At 42.5% G+C, this 24,974-nt stretch overlaps 1 protein-coding gene across 1 annotated transcript in view; it reads right to left on the reverse strand.

Annotated features, from left to right (window-relative positions):
* FLT1 (fms related receptor tyrosine kinase 1) overlaps positions 1–24,974 on the reverse strand; it is a 100,989-nt gene that overhangs the window by 17,572 nt on the left and 58,443 nt on the right. The window contains exons 12-17 of the mRNA XM_065730148.1: positions 23,950–24,058; positions 18,316–18,606; positions 13,396–13,542; positions 11,460–11,591; positions 6,692–6,798; positions 3,493–3,631 (exon numbers count right to left, since the gene is read on the reverse strand). Of these exons, the coding sequence (XP_065586220.1) occupies positions 3,493–3,631; positions 6,692–6,798; positions 11,460–11,591; positions 13,396–13,542; positions 18,316–18,606; positions 23,950–24,058 (925 nt within the window). The remainder of the gene's footprint in view (positions 1–3,492; positions 3,632–6,691; positions 6,799–11,459; positions 11,592–13,395; positions 13,543–18,315; positions 18,607–23,949; positions 24,059–24,974) is intronic.

Consider the following 24,974-nt stretch of genomic DNA (forward strand, 5'->3'; position numbering starts at 1 on the left):
GACACTGCCATCTTCACAGAACAGTTCCCTTTTTCTGTGCTGGGCATCTGAAGCAGAAGAGATGAATCACTTCAAAGGGGGCTGGTTGAGTGGCTCTGACTTGGATGTCTACCTTGTCAGAATCTATGGCTGTGTGAAATGAAACCCACCCAGACACTCACAAGAAGAGAAAAAGAATTGCCACTAGTTCTAAAATAAATAGTTACTATTGTTTACATGCGTAGCATTTCTAAGCTGCAATTTTCCGTCAAGAGGAGGTGAAAAGCATATGTTACTAAAGCAATGGAAAGATGAAGTGGAACACACAAAGCAAAAAAACTTGAAATTTATTTCCCCTCAAATGTGCAAAAGTGTTGCATTTTTTACAGTAAATAAAAGCCATGAAGATCTTAATCTACATGTCTGAAAATCACCCACAGAGTGAGCCCTGGTCTGTGAAAGATTAAGATTCATATACAAATACAAATGGAGCAGTGTGTGTTTTGAAAATCAGTCACCTTCTTTTTCTGTTACAGCAGATAGTTTGTTCATTAAGCAGAAAGATCAGGAAAGAAATGTTAAGACAAAGTTCTCTGTTTTCTTGGTGAATGGATGTTCATCTTTAATGTACTGACTGTTCATGGGTTGTACGAGGTGAGGTTGCAGATTGAGGTCTTGTAAAACACACCATATATTTTATTATTTTATTTTATTTTATTTTTTGTAGGGATTGGAAGGGACCTCCAGAGATCATGGAGTCCAACCCCCTGCCAAAGCAGCTCCCTAGCCCAGGTTGCACAGGTAGGCGTCCAGGCGGGTCTGGAACGTCTCCAGAGAAGGAGACTCCACCACCTCTCTGTGCAGCTGTGCCACTGCTCCGTCACTGCACTGGGAAGGAGTTCCCACACACATTTGTGCGGAACTTCCTATGCTTGAATTTGTGGCCATTACCCCACCACACACTGCTGAGAAGAGTCTGGCTTCATCCCTTTGCCTCCTGCTCCTTAGATATTTATAGATGTGACATATTGATATATACCTTCATTACAGACATATACCTTCATTTAATCCGTAACTTCAATCAGTTTCCATTACTGTTTACACTTCCCACATCAAGATAACCCACACAATCACTACTTGGAAAACACACTGGTCAGCTTATAACACTCTACATAGCTGCCAACCTTTTACAAAGGAGAATAACCACTGGAAACAACACTTCCTTCTCTAAACAACATTTATGATTTAAAGGGGAAGGACAATAACACTTGATGTAATGCTTTTTGTTATTCTGCTATTGTTTTATATCATACTATATCTTAGCACAGAATAGGGCTGCTCAGAATGTCCACTGCATGGCTCAAACTCCGTGGTTTAAAGTGTACACTGCAAAAGGAGTAATGTAACACCAACAGATTCAGTCAAACTGAGGAGCAGGAGGTTTCTATTTCCATACCACCTTAATAAAGTTCTTCAAGTAGATGTCTGGATATCAGAGTGTGTGAGTAGCTGAACCAGAGGAATGAGCAAAGGCACTTGCAAGTTCCACACTCCATGATGGGTGAGAGCAGAGGCTCAAAGGTGTGCTCGTTGCTCAGGTCCTTGGTCATGGTTTGAGCCATCTGGGTTTCCCTGTTGGCAGCTCCCCGTTCTCTGCTGTGTTGAATACAAGAGCTCAAAGCACAGAGGAGGATGGGAGCAGTGTGCCTGGCACAGCAGCCTGGGTTTGGTGACACGGTAGGAGCAGGGCTCGGGGAGTCATGTGCCTGACCTTGTGCAGAGTGGGGCAGAGTGACCTCTGGTAGATCAAAAGCATCGAGCCCAGGATCAGCACTTATGCCAACGCAGCATCGTGCTGAACACATAGAAAATGATTTATGACATCAGCATTCTTCTGGCTAATGAAAAGATGACATTTAGATCTCAGCCAGCCTAATCTACATGGAATGTTAATGATATTGATTACTGTGGTACCCATATGGTATTTTCTCTAACATATGTTGCTGGGAACAAAGGAGAAGTCCTGCCACATAAGCACTGCATCACACCTGTGGGCTGTGTGCATGTGCTGTAGGAACATTAAGCAAAGGAGATATGGGCTAAAAGCAGAGACTTGCTTTACAAAAGCTGCAACAAAAGCATATCTTTGAGGATAAGTAGGTGGAAAGAGAAAAAGACATATCTGATGCTGGAAGGAGTTGCATTTCTAAGTAAAAAATGTTTATAAAAAAACACAGAAGCATACTTTGCTCATGAGACGCTGATCCTTGGAGACTGTCAAGGTTATTCAAAGGCTGAGCCAGCTGCCATGTAAGCAGGGCTTGCACTGAGATAATCTCGCATGCTGCACATACCCAGCTTCACCAAATCTGGTTCTCATTCATTGTCAGCATTCTTTATTTGTTTACAGCAGTTCCTCCACTTCTAGCTCATTCTCTGGCCATCACTCCTCACCTCCAGACTCCAAACACCAGCCCTGCAAGATGTGGGTTTTTCTTGGTGTTTACATTCCATTTCTGCCTGATTCTTTCCATGGGATTTACACACAAATAAAGCATCATATCAAGCGGAGATCATGCTGTCCACACATCAAGATCTTGGTCCGTCATTGTAAGAAAACTGTTTGAAGACTGAAGGCACTCCAACGCAAGGTTATGTTTCAGCATTCCCAGAATTGCGTACGACAATTATAAATGACTTATCCACATCTGGTCAGCTTGTGCCTTCTATCAGGCGAATTAAGTGTGATGCTAATTGTACTCGTGTTTTAATTATCCGCGGTCCCTGATCCCCAGGGGGCATGAGGAATCTTGTCACAGCTTTTAGCTGAACGCTGAGGTTTTCTAGCCCCAGCTGTAGGATTCATCTGATTCATGCCTGAAGGAACAAACAGCACTATAGCAACAGGCTGAGTTTACAGCTGATTTTTTAAAGAACTGACTCTCTTGCTGAAGTCTTTGTGATTTTTGGAGGCACTTCTCAGCTTCACAATCTGGTCCCTACCCTCCTGCCTCCCAGCCAGCCAGGCTGGGCTCAGCAAGGACAGAATGCTCCTGAGCCCATGCCCCTCAATGGGGCATTTGCATGTGAGTGAGTTGCAGGTTCAGGGTTTGCGTGGGTATTTATTTGTGTGCAGACCGGTATGTCGCATTCCTGCACTTCATGGTGCACTGACAAGAATGTCTAAATCTGCAGCACAGAGAACAGAGATGATGGGCTGGAGAGAGGAGGGAAGGGAGAAATTGGAAGGGAAAGGCTAGAAGGACTCATTTCTGCATAGGTATTTTCCATCTGAGTGCATAAACAAGGAAGAAATTTACAGTAAATCTCAAAATATAAAAACGAGATAAGTCAAATAGCCAAAGTCAGATGTGATTCACTAACAGGGGTTGGGGTGCTCCGCATGGGACCTGCAGGACGTGGTGCTGCATGTCCAAACCACGTCCAGCACCCATGATCACAGGCACATCTCACCCAGCAGCCACACTCTGATGAGCAGAATGCCAACGTTACCTAGCTTCAGCCGTTCCCGTGCAATCTCCCACTTGCTGGCATCATAAGGCAGGCGTTCACATTGCTCATCTAAGGGCACTTCATCTGGATCCATGATGATCGACAGGTAATGATTAGTCTTTGTCTCAGAAAAATAAGGCTACAAAACAAAGAATATTGCAAAATGAGGAACAGGAGGACAGCACCCATTGGCAGCTCCCTCTTTGGATCGGGAGTTCCCGGTTAATTCTATCTGTGGGGTGGCATTTCTCAGACCACTGGAGGGTTCAGTTATGCTCCCTTTGATTTATTTCAATATTGCAAGCCTTTTTTATGTAAAAGAAACTCCTTTTTGTCTCTTTCCTCTATGTTACACATCAGTTTCCTCAGTGAAACTGATGTGGGTTTGTATTGACATATGGTGTTACGACACTGGCCCTCTGCAAAATCAGAATTATTTTCTTCACATGACTAAACGTTGCTGTTAAAAATAACTTTCCTTCGTGATTGTGCAAAGTGTCTGTATGCAACAGATGGGAGTTCAGCTGCCTGTGTTTATTGTTTCCATATGCCCAGCAAAGATAGGTCATATGTGGTTACAAGTTGCACAAGAATGGTTGCCAGGAGACTGATGTTATACGTTTCCCAATCTGTTTACAAATTTTCAGAATTTTTCATTACTTTGGTGTAATTTCTTTCAAGTTCACTGAAATACCGGGCTTTGGAGGTACCCAACATTACCTGCATTCAAACACAGTATTTAAAATGAGTCTTCCAGAAGTTCAGTTTGTACTGAACAAATGGATCATTTAGACGTTGTGTTGAGGAACATGGTTTAGTAAGAACTATCGGTGATAAGCGGACGATTGGGCTGAATGATCTTGTAGGCCTTTTCCAACCTTGATGAATCTATGATTCTATGGTCATCCATTTCACATGAGAAATGTTAAGGAAATGTGAAGATAATCTCAAAGTTTTCCTCAGTCTGTCGATTCCCACTTTGAAACATCTATTTCTTTACAGAGCACTGAGATTGGCTCTCCAACCCACGGGGCTTTTGTTGACACAGGAAGTACTGATATTTCTAGAGAAAAAGTCTGTTTGCTCTAATTTCTTGACTACAGTTTGGAATTTATGAAAAATCTGTGACTGAAGCCATCGATGATGCTTTCCCTAAACTTATGGAAATGGCACAGATATGCATGCACTTTTTTGTTGCTTTTCTCACTGCCCTCTGTGGCTTTCAGCTTTCCTCTTCTACAGCTTGGAAATACTTTCCTAATACTTGTATTTCCAGGCATCTGTTGGACACTGCCGGCTTCATGAGCTTTGGTTGCAAATGTAACTAAATTAAAATGACAGTAGCTAACAGCTCCTGTTCCAGTTGCCTTTCATCATCTCAAAGCTAGTCCCAAGGGGGATTATACTAGTGTTTGGACAAAAGTCAGGTGGCGTAAAGCCTGGCTCCCAAGCCTCCACTGTCTCTGGGTGGGACATGGATAAGAGGGATATGGATGGAAAAAGAAGCACACAAAACATTCCAAAAAACAGCATTTGTTGGTAGGGACATGTGTGCCAGATTGCTCCTACTTGTCACTTTAGGAGAGCTTTTGGGTGGACCAATACCCAAAGAGCAATTGGGGAGTGGGAAAGTGCAGAGTTCCACAGAATCATAGAACGGCATAGGTTGGAAGGGACCTTAAAGATCATCCAGTTCCAACAAACTGCCAGGTTTCTTTGTTCAGACACAATGAAGACCAAACTTTTGGCACAATTGGAGCTTTGAAACATTTGAAATGGTGAAGAAGTGCTAAGTATATCATTTGTAACAGACAGGCTTTCAGAAAATTCTGTTTCTCAGGGAGCACAAAAGATTTTTTTCCACTGTGAACACATTGTTTGTATATGAAACAATTTTAAGCTAATTCCAGGCATAGATCATTGAAAGAGTTTGTAATAGGAACACAGAGACGACCGTAAGCATTGACTAACGTTTGTTGGAAAGGCTTGTCTGGAAAGAAGCCTCCACTTGTCATCTAGTTTAAATCCCTTGTTCTGTATCAAGAACGATTATTTTATTCTCTGTTAACAATCTAACAAGCAAATAAAAACAAGAACAAAAATTCTACATCTCCTCACCACTTTTAAAACTTACATTTTTCAAAGGGCTGACTTCATAGCTTTGCAGCCCTGTTACTAATTATTTTATGATTACTGGTGAGCAGGCAGAACCATTTCCACTTTTTGTAGTTTCTCTACAACTCCAAAGTTTCCTCACAGCTTTAGCCTCTGTTTTTCTCACCCCATGTAAAACCTCTCATGCATTTCTTCTTACAAAAGCTTGAAGCAGAAGTAAGGCAGAAGCATGGCTGCTGCCATATGGACTGGGCCCCATGTTCTCAACGGTCAGTAGGAGTTCCTGGTGGGAAACCTAAATCATGGGCGAGTGGAGTTAACACAGTTTTGCCTTCCGTGGGGAGCTCAGCCAGTGGAGCACACACAGTGGCAAGGCTGAGGATGCTCACCCCCCACCCAGCTGGGCAACAGAGGGCAGATGGAGATCTGTGTGTGAGAATGTGGGAGGGAGGCTTGAGTGGTCATTCCTGGTCTCCTATCCTGCATTCCCCCACTGCCTCTTCACACATCTGCACCCACAAATTGCTCCAAGAGGTTTCTGTACTACAAAGGGTTGGGTTTTCTGCATTAAGCTGTCAGCGCAGGATGTGTCTTGTACCAGGCAATGGGGACATGGGCTGCCAGCAGAAAGGAGCTCTAAGCCACCACTTGGACAAGGAGGAGGGCAGACAGCATCACCACGCTGATACAGGAGCATCTGTGCCAGAGACTGCACTGACAAAAACAACTTCAGTAAAACATCACTTTGCAAGTGATGTAATTGCACCAGACACTGCATAGTAACCAGATCCCACCAGGTTCTCTGAAGATCTGTCATTCCCATGAGCTCCAATCTTCAAAGGCACTGAGATGCCAAACTCCCTTGGCCATTAAGGCAATGGAGATGCCTTTGGCAGGAGTCAGGCTCCCTGACAGTGCCAAGCCCTGGCTTTGCAGCTCTCACTCAGCCCTCTGAGTCATGGTTCCCTGCTGTCTGAGAATGATAGAGAGCAGTGAGTTAATCCCATTTCTGTGTTCCTAGCAATGCTGGTAGCCTAACACAAAGGAGAGACAGGCAGAGCCCACTCTTAGTCCCCACTCTTACCCTCTTCAGCTTGCGTATGAAGAGGGTCAGCAGGAGCCAGAAGAGTGTTGCAGCCACACAGGTACAGGTCAGGGTTATCAGCTCCAGATTTGACCTCTCTGCTGTGCCTGGGAAAATCAAGCAGAAAGCATTTTAGAAAAAGACCTGCAGAGCCAAGGACAGTGTGTGTTTCTCTGCCATGAAAATAAAATACCAGGAAGGACCTGCTCACGTTCAATGGGGCATTCATCTCTTTTTGGACTGGAGAAAAAAAAAGGGTCTTCTCAGCAAAATCATTGTGCTGAACACAGCCAAAAGTTTTGCATAGAAGTCAGCCCTTCCTTGGGGAGCAGGAGGAGTAGCAGGCAGGTGTGTCCCTCACCACCCAAAGGGTTGTTTCCTTTCTAGGTGAAAATTCAGCTATGGAGGACTTTTAGCCAATTTTTCTACATGTGAGAATGTTTATGGATCTCCTCCAGCCCTCTAGGCACATCTGTCACGCTTTTTGCTGAGCCCTTCAGCCCAGGAGCCCACAGCCCTTTTGGGATGCCTGCAGGGTCATGCTGAGCCCATGGCCTTCACATGTTTTGGAGGCAACGGGTTTGGCAGCAGATCATGGAGTCATCGAATCATCAAGGTTGGAACAGGCCTCTAAGATCAGCTAGTCCAACTGCCAATCCATCCCCACCATGCCCACTAACCATGTCTCTCAGTGCCACGTCTAAATGTTTCTTGAACACCTCCAGGGGCAATAACTCCACCACCTCTCTGGACAGCCTGTGCCAGTGCCTCACCACTCTTCCTGAGAAGAGATTTTTCCTAATGTCCAACCAGATGCTGGGAGCTCAGCTCGTGCTGAGCATCCAGAGTTATATGGAGTGGTGTGGGCAGAAGTGTGGGAGCAGGGCTTCCTCGAACCCAGGGTTCAACCAGTAGTCCCCCAGGGAGTATGGGGAACGTGCAGCCCCCAGTGATACTGGCAAAGCCCTGCTGGGAGTGGGAAAGGCTCTCCGGCTCCCAGAACAAATCGAACACAGGAAGGGGAAATAAAAATGTCAGCAGCAGAAAAGGGAACAGTGAGAGAACATGAACAGTAGGAATCTGAAGAGTATTAGAGTAGACTGACAGATCTTAAATACATATATATATAAATAAATAAAATTCATTTCAGGCTGCTACTCAGGAACTCATAAAACTTTCAGAGCAATTTGTTGTCACAATTTCCCCAGTGTATTTTCCTTCTGACGGGTAGCAAATGCAGAAAGAACTTGTGCTCTGCCTCTCATTCTGATATACCCTGTGGTATACAGGAAGGGCAGTAACCCTGCACAGGATCTCACAGCAGTGCTGCCAGCTGTACCTGCAGCTGTTCCAGCCCCTGGCAGCACAGTGCTGTTCCTGACAGACAAGAAAAGGATGAGTGCCTCACTGTGCGCTGGGGGATGCTGAATGGTCTGGGGAAACTTTCAGGCCCACTGCCATCAAGCTTTCCTGATGTGACATTCACCTCTTGCCTTTGAGTAGCACTCATACAGCTGGCAATTAACAGTTTCTAACATTTATTCAACAGAACCCAGTGGGGCTGATGGTCTGTTTGCTGCTGTACGATGCCTGGGAGCCAGGGAAAGGGTGTGAAAATGCTGTCTTTGAGATGCCTGAGTGACTTGAGGCAACCAGAAAGTATTTCTCCAAGCTAGGGTTATCATTAAGTTTAAGCATAGGGATATCACATGTTTGGATCCCAATCTTGCTGTAGTCTGGCAACCAAAAGCCGAATGCCTCACAGCCAGGTAGAAAAAGGTTTGATAAATCCAAACAGGTAGGGAAGAACACTCAGATGTCAACCAGGGAAAAGCAAACCCAGGGGCACCAATATCACTGCTGCACCCGAATTGCCTCACTCCAGCACTGATGGTAACTACCCAGCTTAATCCACACGATCCGGTGCAGCACTGGGCAGGTGCTTGGATACACCAAAGGACTCTCACCCTTGAAAGTTTTCACCAGTTAGCAAAGCCATTTCTGATTGGAAGTGGTGGTGATGACTGTGGTTTGAGATGGAGACTGGCTCCTTTACAGCTTCTAAGGTAATCTTCCAAGGTTGCAGGCACCTAAGTGTTCTTCAGTGGTCTCCTTTTGTTACATGGCCATCCACATAACCAGTGACCAAGAGAGTCCCGGAAATGCTTCATAGAAACATTCCTGATATCTTGAGAGTTAGTGTGGCTCAATAAGTACAACTTCTTGAGGTACAAATTTAGAAAGGATAGTTACAGAAGCAGACAGCTACGTGAAAAACAAATACCCTTTTCACAGTGCCAGAACTGCTCAGTGAATCCTTCACAAATGCAGTGCTTTCCTTTCTCATCAGCAGGGATGACAAAAAGTTATGGCATATCACCTCTAATACATTTTGCTGTACTCTTTTGATTCTTACAGCTCTAATTTTCAGTGAGTCTGCTGCTCTTCGGCCACCAGCTCTGTCACGAGCTCCCATCAGGAGTGGTGGGCCAGAGTCCACAGGAGGAGCAAGGACATGGCCTTAATGGCAACAGAAAGCAGTGCAGCAGAGCTGTCCCAGACAGCTCATGTCCCCATTGTGCCCAGCAGGCTGTGTCACCAGGCTGGGGGACATGCCTCTTTCCATCTGCTGGCAGCTCTGGCAGGCATTTGCTGCCCTCGTTCAGTCTTTTCAGATTCGCTGTCACTTCAGTTCCTTAGCAGGAACAAATAGACAGCTTGCTCTGACATCTCCACATACATGGCCCCACTCCTCTCAGTCAGCCCTATGAGCACAGCTTCCAACCTAAACAAGGGCTGAGATTATTTAAAGTCAGCCCTTGAATTCCTCCATCCATTCATCCATCTCTGGTACAAAAATAACGCGTTGTTTTATCTGTGAACATAAGAATGTTTTTTCAGAGGAAATAAAAAGAGCAGACTGTTTCCTTCCTGACTCATTTGCAAACTCCTCTCCCAACTGCTGAACACAGACACCAACACGAGGTGCTGCTCTGCTGCTTTGATCTGCAGCACCGTGACCTGAGAGCTGGCAGGACCGAGGGAAGCACTGACACTGATGGCGGTGGCACAGTGTGCACCCTGGGAAAGGCAAGGAAGGGGCAAATCCTTGAAAGGGATCCCCAGTAAAGCCTCAATTCCATCTCTACAGGCTCAGGGATGGGCTGGGAGGCATCCCTTCCTCATGAGAAAGTCAGGGACTCCACTTTGGATAAGACTGATGCATTTGGAATGAGTGAAAACACCTCCAGTGTCATCCTGTCATGCGATCAGAAGAGAGAGTGTGGGAATGCATTTTCCCTGATTATAGTAGATAAGAAAAACTCTCTGTGTCTGTCTCATTCAGTCTCAAAACTATATATTTTAATACGGTAGACTTCATCTCTTGCTTATCTAAGAGCTCCCATAGGAGTCATGCTAGCATGGTGCCAGTGATCCCTACAGGGCAAGTAACTAGAGAAGAGGCCTTCCTGGCTGCTGTCTTCCCCCTACTCTGGTTCATGTAGAAGGAGATATGTCTTCCTAGAAGCCTTCTCATAGAACGAGTGTGGCTGTAATAAATAGCTGAGATACAGTTATACAGTAATCAATACCACAATGTATTACATCGTCCAAAACTATCAAGTAGCAGGAGGCATCAAACAGCAAGCTCCGAGGGACAAGGCATTACATTTGTGATTACAATGGCTATTAAATCCTTGGCATCATTCAGAAAGAGATGGGTGGTTTTATCTCTTTGATTACATTAGGGCAGCCCACATGTGTGTATATTCTTATCCTGACCTTTTAAAGTAACTTCACTGTATTATCAATGACACCCATTAACTGAGACTGCTAAAACATTCACAGCAGAAAATCCATACTGATTTACTAGCTGTAATTGTCTTTTGCCGTAGGGTACTATCAAAATACTCAGTGGTATTCAGATACACTTAGTAATTTTATGAGAACAGCCACAAAGACATAACCTCTGCCTAAGTGACTGGATGGTAGCCAAAGCATCTTCTATAAAGAGATACTAAATGAATTTAGGTCTATTTACTTAACACATGCAATCAATAAAACAGGTTATGTCAGTTTTGTACATGGCAGTGACATAAATGGAGAATGCTAACCTATTTCCACTACCTCATACTAGATGAACTAAAAAGATAATCAGTAAAACTGAACAGTCACCAAATCCATGGTTTCTTGGTGAAAGTCATGGCCACAGGTCTCGGCCAGGCTTGGCAGAAGGCAGAACGACACTGGGTGCTTAAATGAATAGCAAAGCAACTCAGGTAATGGCTACAGAAATAAGGAGATCATACCTACTTCTCACAGTGAGTAGCTGTAAATGCAGCCTCACCTAGTGCTAGCCTAAAGTCTTCTAGTTAAGTTACATTGAAAATAAACAAATGAAAATATCCCAGGCCTCTGATTTCTGTGGAATTAACCCGAAATGGGAAAATGAGGGCGTAGGAGGGTGTTCCTTATTTTGGTTTTTGTTTGTTTTGATGATGCTAAATTTACATTTGTCTTCTACCCTGACCCTATCTTTGTTGGGTTGAAGCAATTCTTCTTTTTAGGTCAGTGTAAACATACTCTGAGTTAGCATTTCCTGTTGGGCTTCCTTTCCGACCTGGTACATTTCCCTTGCGAGGACTTCCTTTAGATTGCTGCTTTCAGAGCTTGCCGCATGCTGCCCAAGCCGTACCCCAGCCCTCCCAGCCTCAGCAAGAGCATCCCCCTGGTTGGCTAGCTCTTCCCTTGCCACACTGTGCTTTACCTTGTACTGTGACATATGCTGCACTCTCCACAGACCCCTTCAAGTTGGTGGCTATGCACTGGTAAAGTCCTTCGTCCTCCTCTTTTACTCTTTCAATAAACAGCATTCGCCTTCCAGGCCCTAAAATTATTCCTGTGAAATGAAATATGTTGCAATGAGCTGGAGCCAGGATATAAACAAAAACAGGCACTTGTGTAATAATATCTGCTTCAAGTTCTCCTCAAAAGAAATCTGAGCCACAGACTGCACAGCGCGGTGTTATCCAAAAGAAAGCCAAATAATACTTGGAAGTTTTGGGAATCTTTTGGAAATCAATGTTTACAGAGCACTTGTGTGAGTGAAAAGCTCAGCCCAAGGGAGTGATGCTGAGAGCAGCTGGTATCACATGTGCTGATTGGCACTGTGGTCCAACTCCCATCCAAGCAAGTTCCTCAGCATGTCTTTAAGTTCTGGGAAGTGGGTGGTCTCCTTGCTTCCCATTGCACTCACAGGAGCTGGATTGTCACACTTCCCAGATCAGCTCCATGTGTCCTCATTGGCCATATGGTAAGCACACTCACCCCAAATTCTACGCTCATGTGACACAGGGCCCGTTCTCAGATCATGCAAGGAGAGACCCCGTGAGGTGCACCCTGCAACACAGGAATTACCTAAGTTTTGAACATCCCTCTTATTCCAGCTAGCTCAACCCGAAGTCCAGTCCTGACAATATTCCAGTGAGTGAGGAAGAGGCAGGCAGCAGATTTGGCATCAGGCCTGCCTTTCAGACGTGATATAGCCAGGAAATGTGCAGTCAAGTACACACTTGTGTATTTGGCTCCATCAGGACCGAAGTCCCATTGAAATGCATTCCCACCAACGATTCCAGGCAGCTAATTAAAGTGCTCTGACTTACCCCGTAGAGGTGTCTTCCTGGTTCCTAACCTTATGTGTTGCATTACACTCAAGTTAAACATGTAACATCCACTCTAGAAGATATTGTGAAAAATCACGTTACAACCACGTGGTCACTAATTTTAGTGACTGTGTTGGAAGGCTGCACATACTTCTAACTCACTTTGACAGATATTCAGAGTTCTTCCCACTGCCTTTGCTCATGACATAGTAATTTCCAATAGTGTAGGCCAGAACCTCCAACACAAACTTTCTAAAAAGTTATTTAAGACTCCACAGGTTTCAAGTTTCCACAAACCAAATCTCTTTGAACATTTTTTGCTGAGCCTGTAATATGATCTCATTGTGTGATCCTGATTTGAATGGGATTCCCATGAGAAGGGTTTTGCCTTTCCACACGTCCCCATCTGAAATTTCCAAGGAACACTTCCACAACTGAGGTGCCATTATGTCGTATAAACTGATGTTTGAAGCCACATTTGGACACAGCAGTAAACATCTCCCAGAGCTTTCCTGCAGCAGCAGAATGCCACCTGGGAAGCTCTTCTTTTCTGCTGTATGAAACCTGAACTCCCCTGGTTCAGGCAGATGCATTCCATTTTTGGGAACCCATTAGATGGGATTAGTCTGATGGTTAGGTTGTGAATAAAGAACAGACTTCGCATGCCTGCAACATGCTCTGACACTTGCACAGACATAATTTCTGCTTAGTTTTCTCCTGTCAAGCTGTACTCTGACACCTGACACAGCCAAGACACCTGATCTTTAGGCTCCCTCTACAGTATGCGAAGGGAAGTGGGATTCTCTGGAAAGGACTCTTCAAAGATGCAAACTGAGATATTTATATACGTGTTTTTCCTGCTGACTCCACAGGGACCTGTTGTATCTACACCTTCACACTGGTTGACATTTTGGAGTGAGAAATATAACCTAACAGACTTGTAATGCTTGGGCAATGCTACTCATGTCTGGGTACCAAAGCCAGGGATTGCAAGTGGTCACAGGACACAAGAAAAAGATTGTACGAGATCAGAGTTCTCACCTGATTCTTGCTGTATTTCCTCGTGGTTTTTAAACCAGGTTATCTGGGGCTCAGGGATGCCATGAACCTGGCACTCCAGCATGGCAGAGTTACTGGTGTTCACCGTCTGGTCCACAAGCTGCTGCAGCAGGGCCGGTGCCTCTTGTGCTACGAGACAAAACAACACCTCCGTTTTACATGCCTGTAACTGTGGAGCTTTATTATCCTCCCTACCAGCAGTTGAATGATTTAAGAGACCGCTATGGCAGTTGTACTATGTTAGTTGTCCACAGATTTTATTTACCATCCTGGTTTGTTTAAGAGCACTCAGTCTGGTCCCTTTACTCACTGGGAGTTGGCTGTTCTGACCAATGAACACCCAATGGCATCATTTAGCATACTTCCCCAGTTCCATTCTTGACCACACTGATTTATCAAAACAAATACAGAATTTTGCAGAAAGGAGAAACAAACCGTGAGACCAGGACTGTCAGCAATTAACCCGACAATCTTGTATCAGAGCCTCACCGACGGCACAATACCCGTGAATATGACTTTTACAGTTCACTTACTTTAAAGAATACAGTTATGAATTATACTCAGTAAACCTGCACAGTTTAAACCCAGAAACGATGAGAATAAAAACGTAGTGTTACACATCCCAACATCTTCACAGATTTTTCCACTTTTCTGTTTCGTCTGAGCACAGCACTGATGAATACGCCCATGTCCGCTGGTAGCCCACGGATGCTGGAAATGCAGATTCCAGAGGCCAAAGTCAAGCACTAGTGTATCATGCAGCATAGCAACGCTGCTCCTCTTTTGCTTTTATCTACCAAAATTCAGGTGAAGGCAATGCAATAAAACACGTCCGTGACATTTAGTAGCAATGAATATGTGAAGTGCAGCTCCTGCTGAATGGTCTCCCAGCTGAATGGAAGGGCATCTCAAAAACACTTTGTAGACATCATGGTCAAATCATCTCCAAAGAAAATAAAACAAATCCTTCCCATCCTCATTTCAGCATTTTAGCACTCCTCCTCCTGTTTCCTACAGAGTTGGAGGGTGTTCTGACAAAGACATTTACAGCATTCATATGCTTTATACGGGAACAGTTTTCTGTGACATTGAGAACTCTCACATGATTCTTCCTGATACTTGGGTTCCTTAAAAGCAGTGATGGAGAATATGGGGACATCCTGAGCAATCTCTTGATGCAGAGGCAGAGCAAATTCCCTTGAATTTCCCCAGTCTTGCAAGAACTGAATTATTTACAATCTTTCCTTTCAAGGATGCTGCCAGGATTAGTAGTTTCTGACATAGTAAGATGTTGAAAAACATGAAATAGATCAAAATAAAATAAAATAAAAAAACACTCTTCATCACTATTTTCATTTGCAGTGCAGGAGATATCAATACACCAATTATAGTTCTGTCTACATTTCTGTCAATCTGTATTTGGAAGATTATATTTTGTCCTTTGTGAAAAATGTGACTGTCTATCGAACGATTTCATCTTCACAAATGTTCTGTTACCAGCTGTGAACAAAAGCTCTCCAGAAAAGTAAAGCACCTATGTACCACTGGCTTACACAGTATGGCTTACGCAGCATGAGCCCTGTAGCACTAAAAGCTTTTCCGTGCTTTTATTGTAGCCTACCTTTGCTCTTATCTCTTGGAACTAATCCCAGCATAGTGAACCTGCAATGGCCAGTTTGTGGCTTCTCTGAGCTGCAAGTCTGTAATTTCCAAGGGCAATGCTATTATTTGTTGACAGGATAGCAGACAATCTGTTCTCACTTCATAACCAGTAGTGCTTATGAGAGCATCTGTACAGCACATTCTTCACTGAATACGTACATAAATGATACGGTCAACAATATTTTCCTTACAGCCAAGAAGACTGCCCTCTGTTATTTTTGCACATTTCTCACTTTTTTCACAACAATCTGTCTATGAGCAGACATCTTCTGACACACACCCACATCCACAAACTGAGAAGAGCTCCACATTTTACACTTATCAACGATAAATGATGGACACCCCAGCCCAGACATCTGAAATGAAGACACAACAAAGGCAAATCACACATTCCATGGGTTATTTGTGATTATTTTTAATTTGTTTATAGCCATACACTAAAGTTGGGTTTCCATATCAAGAAAAACTATCTTGCTTAAAACTTAGTTCCAGTCACCATTCACATACTTTTAATAATTTCTCTGCTGCGATTGGCTGATTTTTCAAGGATGTGGTCAACCTGAGGATTAGGTTTGCCAACCACCTGTGTTCTCGTGCTTGTTTTTGCAGCACAGCCAAATGGAGTGAGTTCCAAACAGGAGCTGTGCTGCCCTGCTCCTATCGCCCCAAAGCCGAGGGCCAGACTCTGCTCTCAGTTACCCCAGGAAACTTCATTGTAGGCAGAGTTTGGTCCAGGGAGGTGACAGGAGGTCACAGAAGGGACAAGGGGACACTGGTGTCACAGCACGCGGCAGACCCGGAGCAGAACAGAGGAATACATTATGATTTGTTCATCTGGGGATATACTTTCCATTCTGTACATCTTTGCTCTTTGTTATAGTTAACGTTGTTTGTTCACTTATTTTTATTAACCAGTACAAAAATATAAATACAAGCTTTAATTTTAACACATTAAAAAAAAAAAAGAATATAATTCACACCTTTCTCTCTAACTAATATATTACACAACAAAAGATAGAGAAGCTCCCCAAACCACTGAGGTTCTCCCATCATCTGAGGACATCAAAAGCAACAGTAGTTTTTGTCTGTCCGCCAAGAACTGCTTTCCACTGAGGTTTCTCTGTACCTCCCAGCACGAGCACGCACACAGGGACCTCCGAGCACTCTCACACAGTGCAGCTGTCCAAGGCTGGCAGGATGTTCACCCTGCAGTGATGCACATCGTTGCAGCTCACAGCCGTTTCACAGAGGAATAGACTAATGGGCACGTCTTTTTTTGACCCACACTTATATTGTCTGTCAACTGGCTGCTACAGAGCATCACGCTCTGGCTCCCAAGGCCATGGAAAATTCAGAATGTCCTGTCATCACCGCCCACCTTGCCATCAAACGTCTTCTCACAAAATAGCCTTGTAAAAAGGGGGATTCTGTATTGTAATTCTTCTGAATACTTGCAAATGCTCCAGAGTGCATTTGCCCCATTTTTAAAGCCATCACCGATGATTTCACTTGCTTTTTAGGCATATTTAAGGGGAAAAATAAAAGAACGTATTGTTTCTGGAAGCCATCACACTAATAATGAACAAAAGAGTTACTGTATACAAGCAGGCTATAGGTGACATTTCAAGATATAAATGATTATTCTTTTCTTTACTCTGACAACTTCCAGGTTATCAATTGTTTTCTAAGCATTTTAGGCTCCATGAAACTGGCATTATGGGGAAATGCTATTGTTTACGCTTTCACACTTGACAAAAGCAATTCCCACGTGAAAGACAAGTTTAGCCGTGGGACACAGTCTCGATACCTAAAGGAGGAAATTGTCTGGTGAGTTCCCAAGCACAAGAAACTGTCATGTTGTCAACCTCTATTTTAGAAGCACAACCACTTTGTTCCTTAGCTGTAGCTATTTTGGTCGCTGTGGTCTGTTTTGTTATGGCTTATGTAAATGCTATATAAATGATCAATCATAAATGCAACCAAAAATAATAAAAGCTATGCATTGTAAAAAAATAAAGTTATCAGATCTATTAAAAATAGTAACTTCTTCCTCATACAGAATTCATAATACACAGAAACATCTCATAGCAAAATCATGACAAAGGGAAAAAAAAAAAAGAGAAATGCTCACAAGGAAGTTTAAGGTTGCCCTTAATTCTCCTTCAGCAGTTTGTCTGTCTGGTTCTTAATCCCCATAATAAATCCAATTGACATCTGATACCAGAAGCAATGAATATTTTTAATGGCTTCGGTTTGGGACCTGTATTTTTAAAAATGTATTAAACCTCTCACTGTACTGGCTGCAATCCTGTGGGATATCTCTTTTAATAAAATAATTACAACATTACAAATTCCTGTATCTTCAGGCCAGAAATAACACTCACACTTTTATCGACTGCTGTTTACATTAGTGAAGAACTGACTTTAAAAATTGACCGACACAGCAACTGGAAATCTACCTGGATTTATTTGGAGAAACACAGTTCATGTCTGTCAGTTTTTAAATCATCATTATTATAAATGATATAATAGAGCTGTGCATTATATCAACATTTTTATTTTTTCCCTGCATACTTCCTTTAGAAGATACTTTTTAAGATTAATGTACTTTAGTGTCGAAAATAATTTCAAATAAATAAGCATTAGAACTTGCTCAGCAGGTAATATTTATAAGTCCATCAAGATCAGATTAAAATAAAAAATAGATAGTCCAGTCAATCGCAAACTGAGTTCTGCTCATTCTGCGCATTAACGTTAACTTATTAAATGTCCATTGTTGACTGAAATCAGCAGTTTTTAAAGTTAATCAGTTTATTCAGCTTTGACTTTTGACGAGGCCGATATCAAAGTGGAAGAAAAGATTGATCCAAAGTTTTCCTGATCACTCAGCAGGAGACAGCAAGAGAAAAAAGAACAATATGCAAAATGTAGCACAGGGGATCTTCAAAACCCCAGCTTCCACGTGCTTTGTCAAAGCAGAAAATACCCGTCTGAACTCAACTGGAAGCTCACGCATAGATTTGGTTTGCTATTCCTCCTATGTCCAACCCATGGGGGAATGTGCACCACCTCAGGGCCTGAAAGGTGGCAACAGCAATAAGAAATCAAGATGATATGAGACACCTGATACTGTTTAATGAGTCCTTTAATGTTTTACATTGCTTTGTGTTGTACAATCATTCCTTGTGCTCTTATATTTGAGGATCCGAGAGTAAACAGCCTTTTTGTTGCAGTGCTCACCTCTGATTGTAACGTCTTTCTTTTGAAGCACTTCTTTCCCCGTGAATATGTTCCTTGCTCGGCAGGTATAGGTGCCTGAGTGTGCCAGGGAAACATTCTTGATAGTCAGGGTGAGGGTGATGGAGTACTCCTTGTTGAGGGCCCTTCTTGCTTTCGTTTGATTAGTGACTGTCCTCGGTAAAATCCAAGAAATGTCCTTGTACATGAATTTGTTGGCTGAACAGGACAACACCAAATTCTCTCCTTCGATGGGAACTTTTTCCAAACTAATGTGGAATCCACTTGGTACATCTGTCAAAAAACAAGAACACTTTTTAGTTTATGTGAAGCAAATGAGCTGAAATTGACGTGGCATATATCATCCCCTTTATCAAAAAGACTTTGAACTAATCAATGTCGTCGTCTTCCTGCTGAAGTCTCTCAGCTTTCCTTTCTCATGCTAGGCTCCAGCTATTTGATAATTTGTCTTAGAGCTACAAGACACATGGGTTGGACATCATCTGGCGTAAACTGAAGCCAGTCTTGGAAGTACTGAGTTTGTATAAATGTTATGACAAGGCAAGACAGACCAGGGCAAGGTACCAAAAGCAGGATTACTTAAAGACAGCATGCTGGGACTATGAAAAAAGAGATAAATTCTGGTCTCAGCTGCAGCTTGTGAACTGTGTAAGAGAAGGCGAATTTTTAGAGGGTGAGAGAAAAACGCTGCAGCTCATCATACTTATTTATATTGTTTTCTCAATATTTGTGAGTAGTCAGATAATGTATGCCTATTTCTTAAATATGCTTAAAATCTGGAGAATACGGAGAAATCGTGGAATATTACATGCCTGAATTTCCCTTGAAACAAAGATATTTACTTCCATGCACATGAAACACCTTGGCCACATGAGAGGAAAGCAAAATCAGTACCCTCTGGCCTGCTGTCCAGCTGGGTATAGGCAATATCAAACCAATGATCACTCTATTCAGACTTCTTGGTATTAAATGTAGGTGAAAGACATCTCTACTTGACAGAAACCAAGAATCACTGCATCAACCATTTCCTAAGCATAAATAGGACTTAAAATTAGACTCATATTTTCCACAGCAGATAGTCCAGTTCATCCTACAGTTGAAAGAAACATTGGTGAAGCCATGTGGGCAAGGGCTTGTAAGATTTATGTCACTCAGAGAAAGGTGCAGACCTGTGATGGTGTTGGCCACCTCCAGGCCCTCTCCACTGAGCCGAGCCTCTTGAGCAAGGCAGAGGAGTGCTGCAGGCATAAGTGAAAGTAGAGGCAGGTTCCTGAGAGAAAACATTTCCAAGTTTTTCTCCTAGAATGCAACCTTTCCTGGTTTATTTGTAGCCAATATTCTGATAAAGTCATTTCCTTCTCCTTCCAGTGAAATCGGCGTAAGACATTTTCAATTGTTCTCTCACTGCTAATTGCTACAGCACTTGGCTGTGAAATTGCCTCAAAATTGTAAGAACAGTTTTGTCTTTCATAAGGGAGGATTATGCTTTCCTTTCTTGTCTCTTAGAGCATGAACAGCTCAACGCAGGCTTTAATTCAGCTCCATGCATGCAAGTATCACTTCAGGCCTAATGTCACAGCAGCAGGGTGCAGAATAGGTTTCCAGTGAATACCACCTCACAAACTCTTTCAGTAACTTCTTTCATAGAAAGCTTCTCCTGACTCTCTAAATCTCATCAGTGCAAATCGAGCTGCCTTATCTCCCCCAGGACCAACAGACATGATCTGCTCACCACTGGCATTCATAGAGGCTGACATCACTAGCTCCCTTAATTATCTTTGTTTCTCTTTTCTAAACTAAGTGCTGAGTGTTAAACACAGGAAAAAATTAGCTACTGTAGATGCCTTCCAGGGAGGCATGCAATCCAAAGATTATCCCAATGGAAGCAGAGATAATAATGAGTTTTGTGTATAATAATAATTTGTGATAATAATTTGTTTTGTGTATGAGCAAAGGCTTACAGCCACGGAGTGATGCAGGCACAACCAGAGGGCAATGAAGCCCATCATCTTCAGATTAGCCAAAAGAGGACAGAGAGGTCCTTCTCTGTCATGGGATAGATATCCAACTTTAATACTTCAGTTAGATAAAGTGAAATCTGTGCTTGATTTTGTTAAAAAGCATTGAGCTCAGGAGCACTTAAATCCAATCAAGGGGCAAAATTTTGACTGTGGGTGTTTTGATCCAAGAAATAGATGTATCTTACTCACATCGTATCTGAAATTTTTCTGATATGCACTGGGAAAGGCAGGTTACTGGTTTGGAATACTGCTAATTTTGGGCTTTTGCAGATACCAGTGCTAAGAAAACAGCTAAGAAGTGCCACATAAATCTCTAAATATGAAATTAAAGACCTCCTGAGTCTGAGGCAAATGGACTACTTTCAACATAAAAGGATAGCGTGCCAACATAACAATATAGTTGCAACTACTTCCACGTGGTCAGGTCTGGAACACTTCCTAGATGTGTCTCCTGTGAAGAAAGTCTGTTTTCTGAATAAATCTAAGGACAAAAGCAAATGCGCAGGATTCCAAGAGAATCATTTGTTTAAAGGCTACGAGCCCCCTAATATATGACACCTCTCACCAATTGTTACAGACTCAGGCTAGCTAAATAACGTGGCTCAGAATAATGTAAAAGGGTTTTATTTACTTTAGTGATTTGAAGCTTCCTGTGGAAATAGCTCCCAGGTTTCCTGATGGAAGATTTTGTTTATCTTTGCCAAGCACCATCAGGAATCTCAAAATAAAATGCGCTTAGTGACACTGGGAAACCAGGGAGATAAGGCTGAGCTGTTCCTGTTTTACCCTGTATAATTGCAAACACACCCATGAGCCTGCTGTGTGCCAACAAAACAGCCCAAAATGTAGGGAAAGGGGCAGGCTGGAGGGAAGGGGGCTGAATTTGATATAAAGGTGTTGTTGAGAGATTGTTTCAGCATCAACAAGCATGAGAGCTCAGAAATCACCTTTCCACATCACTAGCATACAAGACTCACAACTGCTTTTGTACCCCAAACACAGGTCTGAGTTTAGAAACAGGTTACTGTGTCAACGCCCCAAAAATGCCATTCATCTGACAAAAGCGATAGGAAAGGGAAGCTACCAAGAGCCCAGGGACTTCATTTCCACTCAGTCAGAGTGGAAAAATATACCACCATCATTTCTCCCAGAAAGACATGTACAAGCCCAGAATTAATGAGAGATGTACAATAATTTAAAAATAAGGGCTTATTCTTATTTAAAAACAGGTGTGAAAAGTGTTAAAGTATAGTAGGTCCCCTCTGCTACACTTTCTTGCACTAGATTTCTCACATCTACCCTTCCATGAAGAGGCTGACAATGCTACTGCAAAACTAGGCCTCCTCAGATAGTCACCGCCTTCCCAGTGGTCTCGGTCTGTTGAGAAGGGACTCCTCACACCTCCACAGCTGCTCCACTGGAGCACGTGCTTTTCCTCTCCCTTAAAACAAGGCCTGAATGAGTGTGATTGCCTCCTAGGAAAAGGATTCTTCCTTTCTCTCTCAATTCTCTGGGGTCCTCCTCCTATGAAGGACTGTCTTCTCTGTTTAGACACTTTCTCCTCTTACACTCAGTTTTGTGTGGCTCAGGCTGACTACATATGGCGCCAGCAGACCGAATAATATGAGATAAACTAACCCCAGGCTGTCACCCGAGACCCAAAATATTGATTTTGAACTCATCAGAAGTAAACACTCTGCGGTGTCTTCTCATTTCTTTCACACCCATCACTATTTGGCCCGTAATTTTAATTCCCTCTGTATGTAATTCAGTGAGTCGGGGAGAATATTTTACATTAGTTTCCTTGAAGTGAAACAAAAGCAGTTTGGTCTTACCCTGACAGAGGAGAATTATGACCACGACATGTAATCAATTGATGCGCTATGTGCACAGAAGAATGAATCTAACTTCATTCTTACAAGAACAATGCAGCAGCATTGTTTAAATAAGCTGCCTTCAATCAGCACAGCTGAGTGTCAGCAGATGAGCAGGACTTTCCATGTCTCACAGTTTATGTTGCTTAGCTCCAGGAACTCAAAGGAAATATGCTTTTCAGCATCACCACCCTATATAAAAAGACTGACACCAGTCAAGCTATTAAGAGTTTCCAAGACATAATAAGGCAACCACTCCTCTTCTGAACACCAGCCAATGCCAGAGCCTTCAAAAGAAAGTCATAATATTCTGCATGATCTCATGCAAGCTTTGGTATCAAGGAGAAGGATTTTCTTCAGTGCCTGGTCAAGATCTGAGAATGTGAGATCTAAGAAGGGAAACTAACTCTCCCATGTCACAACACTAAAAGATCTAAAAAACTCATCATAACTTTGAAAGGGAGATTTGTGTATTGCAAATCAAACTTCAGCTTTGCTTGGTTCCAGGGTCTTTCATGTGATATTTTGAAGACTGAAGAGCTGGAGAAGTTCATATTCATTGCCTTACACATTCAACGAATAAAAACCTCAATGAGTGACTCTCAGCAACTGCTCAAAGTTATGTGCAAAGTCCTCACATGAAGCTGAAAATACAGCTCAAAGGCACATTAGTTTATGAACAGTTATTTGTCATTATTCAGCTTTCTGATCAAACAGACACAATGGAAGAGTAGGGACAAAAGGAAAACTGCGATTGGGGCAGCAGCTATCTTCAAGCTGGCAAGTGTTCTTGTCATACATAGAGATTCTTGTTTCTGTATTTTAACAAACAACCTGCTTTTGTATCACTTATCTGTTTACATTACGAAGATTACTTCTCATGTTTGTTACCAAATTGATGTATGTATAGATGATTGGCACTCTCGAAAAGTGAAAGTGTACTATTACAGCCAAAACACTCCAGAAACAAAGGTATTAGTCCACAAAATGAGTGTGGGGGTGTTTTCGTATTTCTGAATGGATTACATTTCTTTAATGACCTATCCTGAGAGCAGTCATTAGATTAAGTGCTCCATGAATTACTACTGTTTTGTAAACAAAAGCAAAATAAATGATTTCACTAGAAAGCAAATCCTTTGTGTTGGCATCTGCAAACATTATTCTGCCAAATCATGCAGTAATTATTCTCTTAAATTTGTGGGGGTTTTTTTCCCAGTAACTCCTAAGGGCAAATAATTTCACAGTTTGTTTCTAAACCTGTAAATTCATATGTAGTGATGGGAAAAAAAGAAAAAAAAAACACAACAAAAAAAAACCAACAGGAAACATGCTAACATGATGAGTCTTAGTGTCATGACCCAAGCTACGTGCAAGGCTGTGTCTCAGAAGAAGGAAGGTTTCCTGCTGTATGAAAATGCACTACCATTGCATGTATGGAGTGACTGCAGAGGCTAGGTGATTTAAAAGGAAGAATTACAGGTTGCTATATTTGGGAGCAATTTGTGTCACGTGGGGATACTTGTTGAAGGGATGAGTCATTTACCAAATTTTGTGCTTTTCTTACATATTCAGACCAGCTGCTGTCATAAACCCTTTCCAGGGACACCAATAAGCATGTGATAAGTTTACAAATGCACATATTACAACAATACTCAAACTTAGTATATGAAAAATCCATCACAGCCTAACAAATAGAATCATAGGACTAGAGTAGATCGTACCTGTTACAAGAAAGCTGACATTTCTTTCGGCTTTTCCTACTTTGTTGGATGCCATGCAGCTGTAGATTCCAGAAGATTTGGCTTCAGCTACAACAAGAGTGCTAGCAGTCTGAAAAAAAATAAAATAAAGATGATGTTCAGCTCTCACTGGATCAGTAGCTTGGTTAAAGGTTCCCTTCTTGCTTTTCTAAGGTGACCATCCCATGATTCAGTCTTTCCATTCATTATGCGACGGACACCACTGAAGTTTGTAACAAAGTTATCATCGTATAAAGTTTTAGGAAGAGTGGAAGAATAATAGAAAACAAGCTCTTTGAGAGACCATTATATTATCAGAGCTGTCACAGCCAAAAATCTTTGAATGTGTCTTTCAGGTTGATTTATCTCTTGCTGCTAATGTGATGATAAGCCTCAAAAGATGAAGTGTGACACAAGATAGTTTGCCCAAGGAGATGACCACCCAGTAGGGCAGTCAGACTGCAAAGGAAATGGATGGGAAGTGCCTCAGGCACTTCAGTAATGCTGGGAAAAAAAGTTTAACGCTCCATGCATTTCATTTCTCTTTCATTTTCTCTTGTAAGTGTTAGGTGAGAAATGACATGGGAAAAGAGAACTTTACTCAATTCTCTTTGGACTTTCTCCTATTCTTGGATTCAGTATTTCTAATATTAAGTAATACTGCATTGCGTTCCTTTGCACTGTATTCTAGCACTATCTTAAGAAGTCTGGCACATCACATACTTTCACAGTGACATATATATAACTTCTAAGATGTGACCTTGGGAGGCCTGGGGACAATAACCAATGTGCCTTATGAGTTATACCTTCAGGGTGATGAAAAGCCATGGTCTAATGGCTTGGACTCTAAGTGAGAGAAGAAAGTTATGCACGGGCAACTGAGGTGTCAGTATGATATGGAGCTGAGACATGGGGCATGCACTGTAGACTCAGCAGAAGGACATGCTCTCAGATACAGTAGCAGCTTAATTTTCTGTCTGTTTGTACTTCAGTTCTTCTGCAAAACA

Source organism: Cyrtonyx montezumae, unplaced genomic scaffold (genome assembly GCF_038088225.1).
Source record: "Cyrtonyx montezumae isolate F1298 unplaced genomic scaffold, pur_monq_1.0 scaffold_12, whole genome shotgun sequence".
Lineage (NCBI taxonomy): Eukaryota > Metazoa > Chordata > Aves > Galliformes > Odontophoridae > Cyrtonyx > Cyrtonyx montezumae.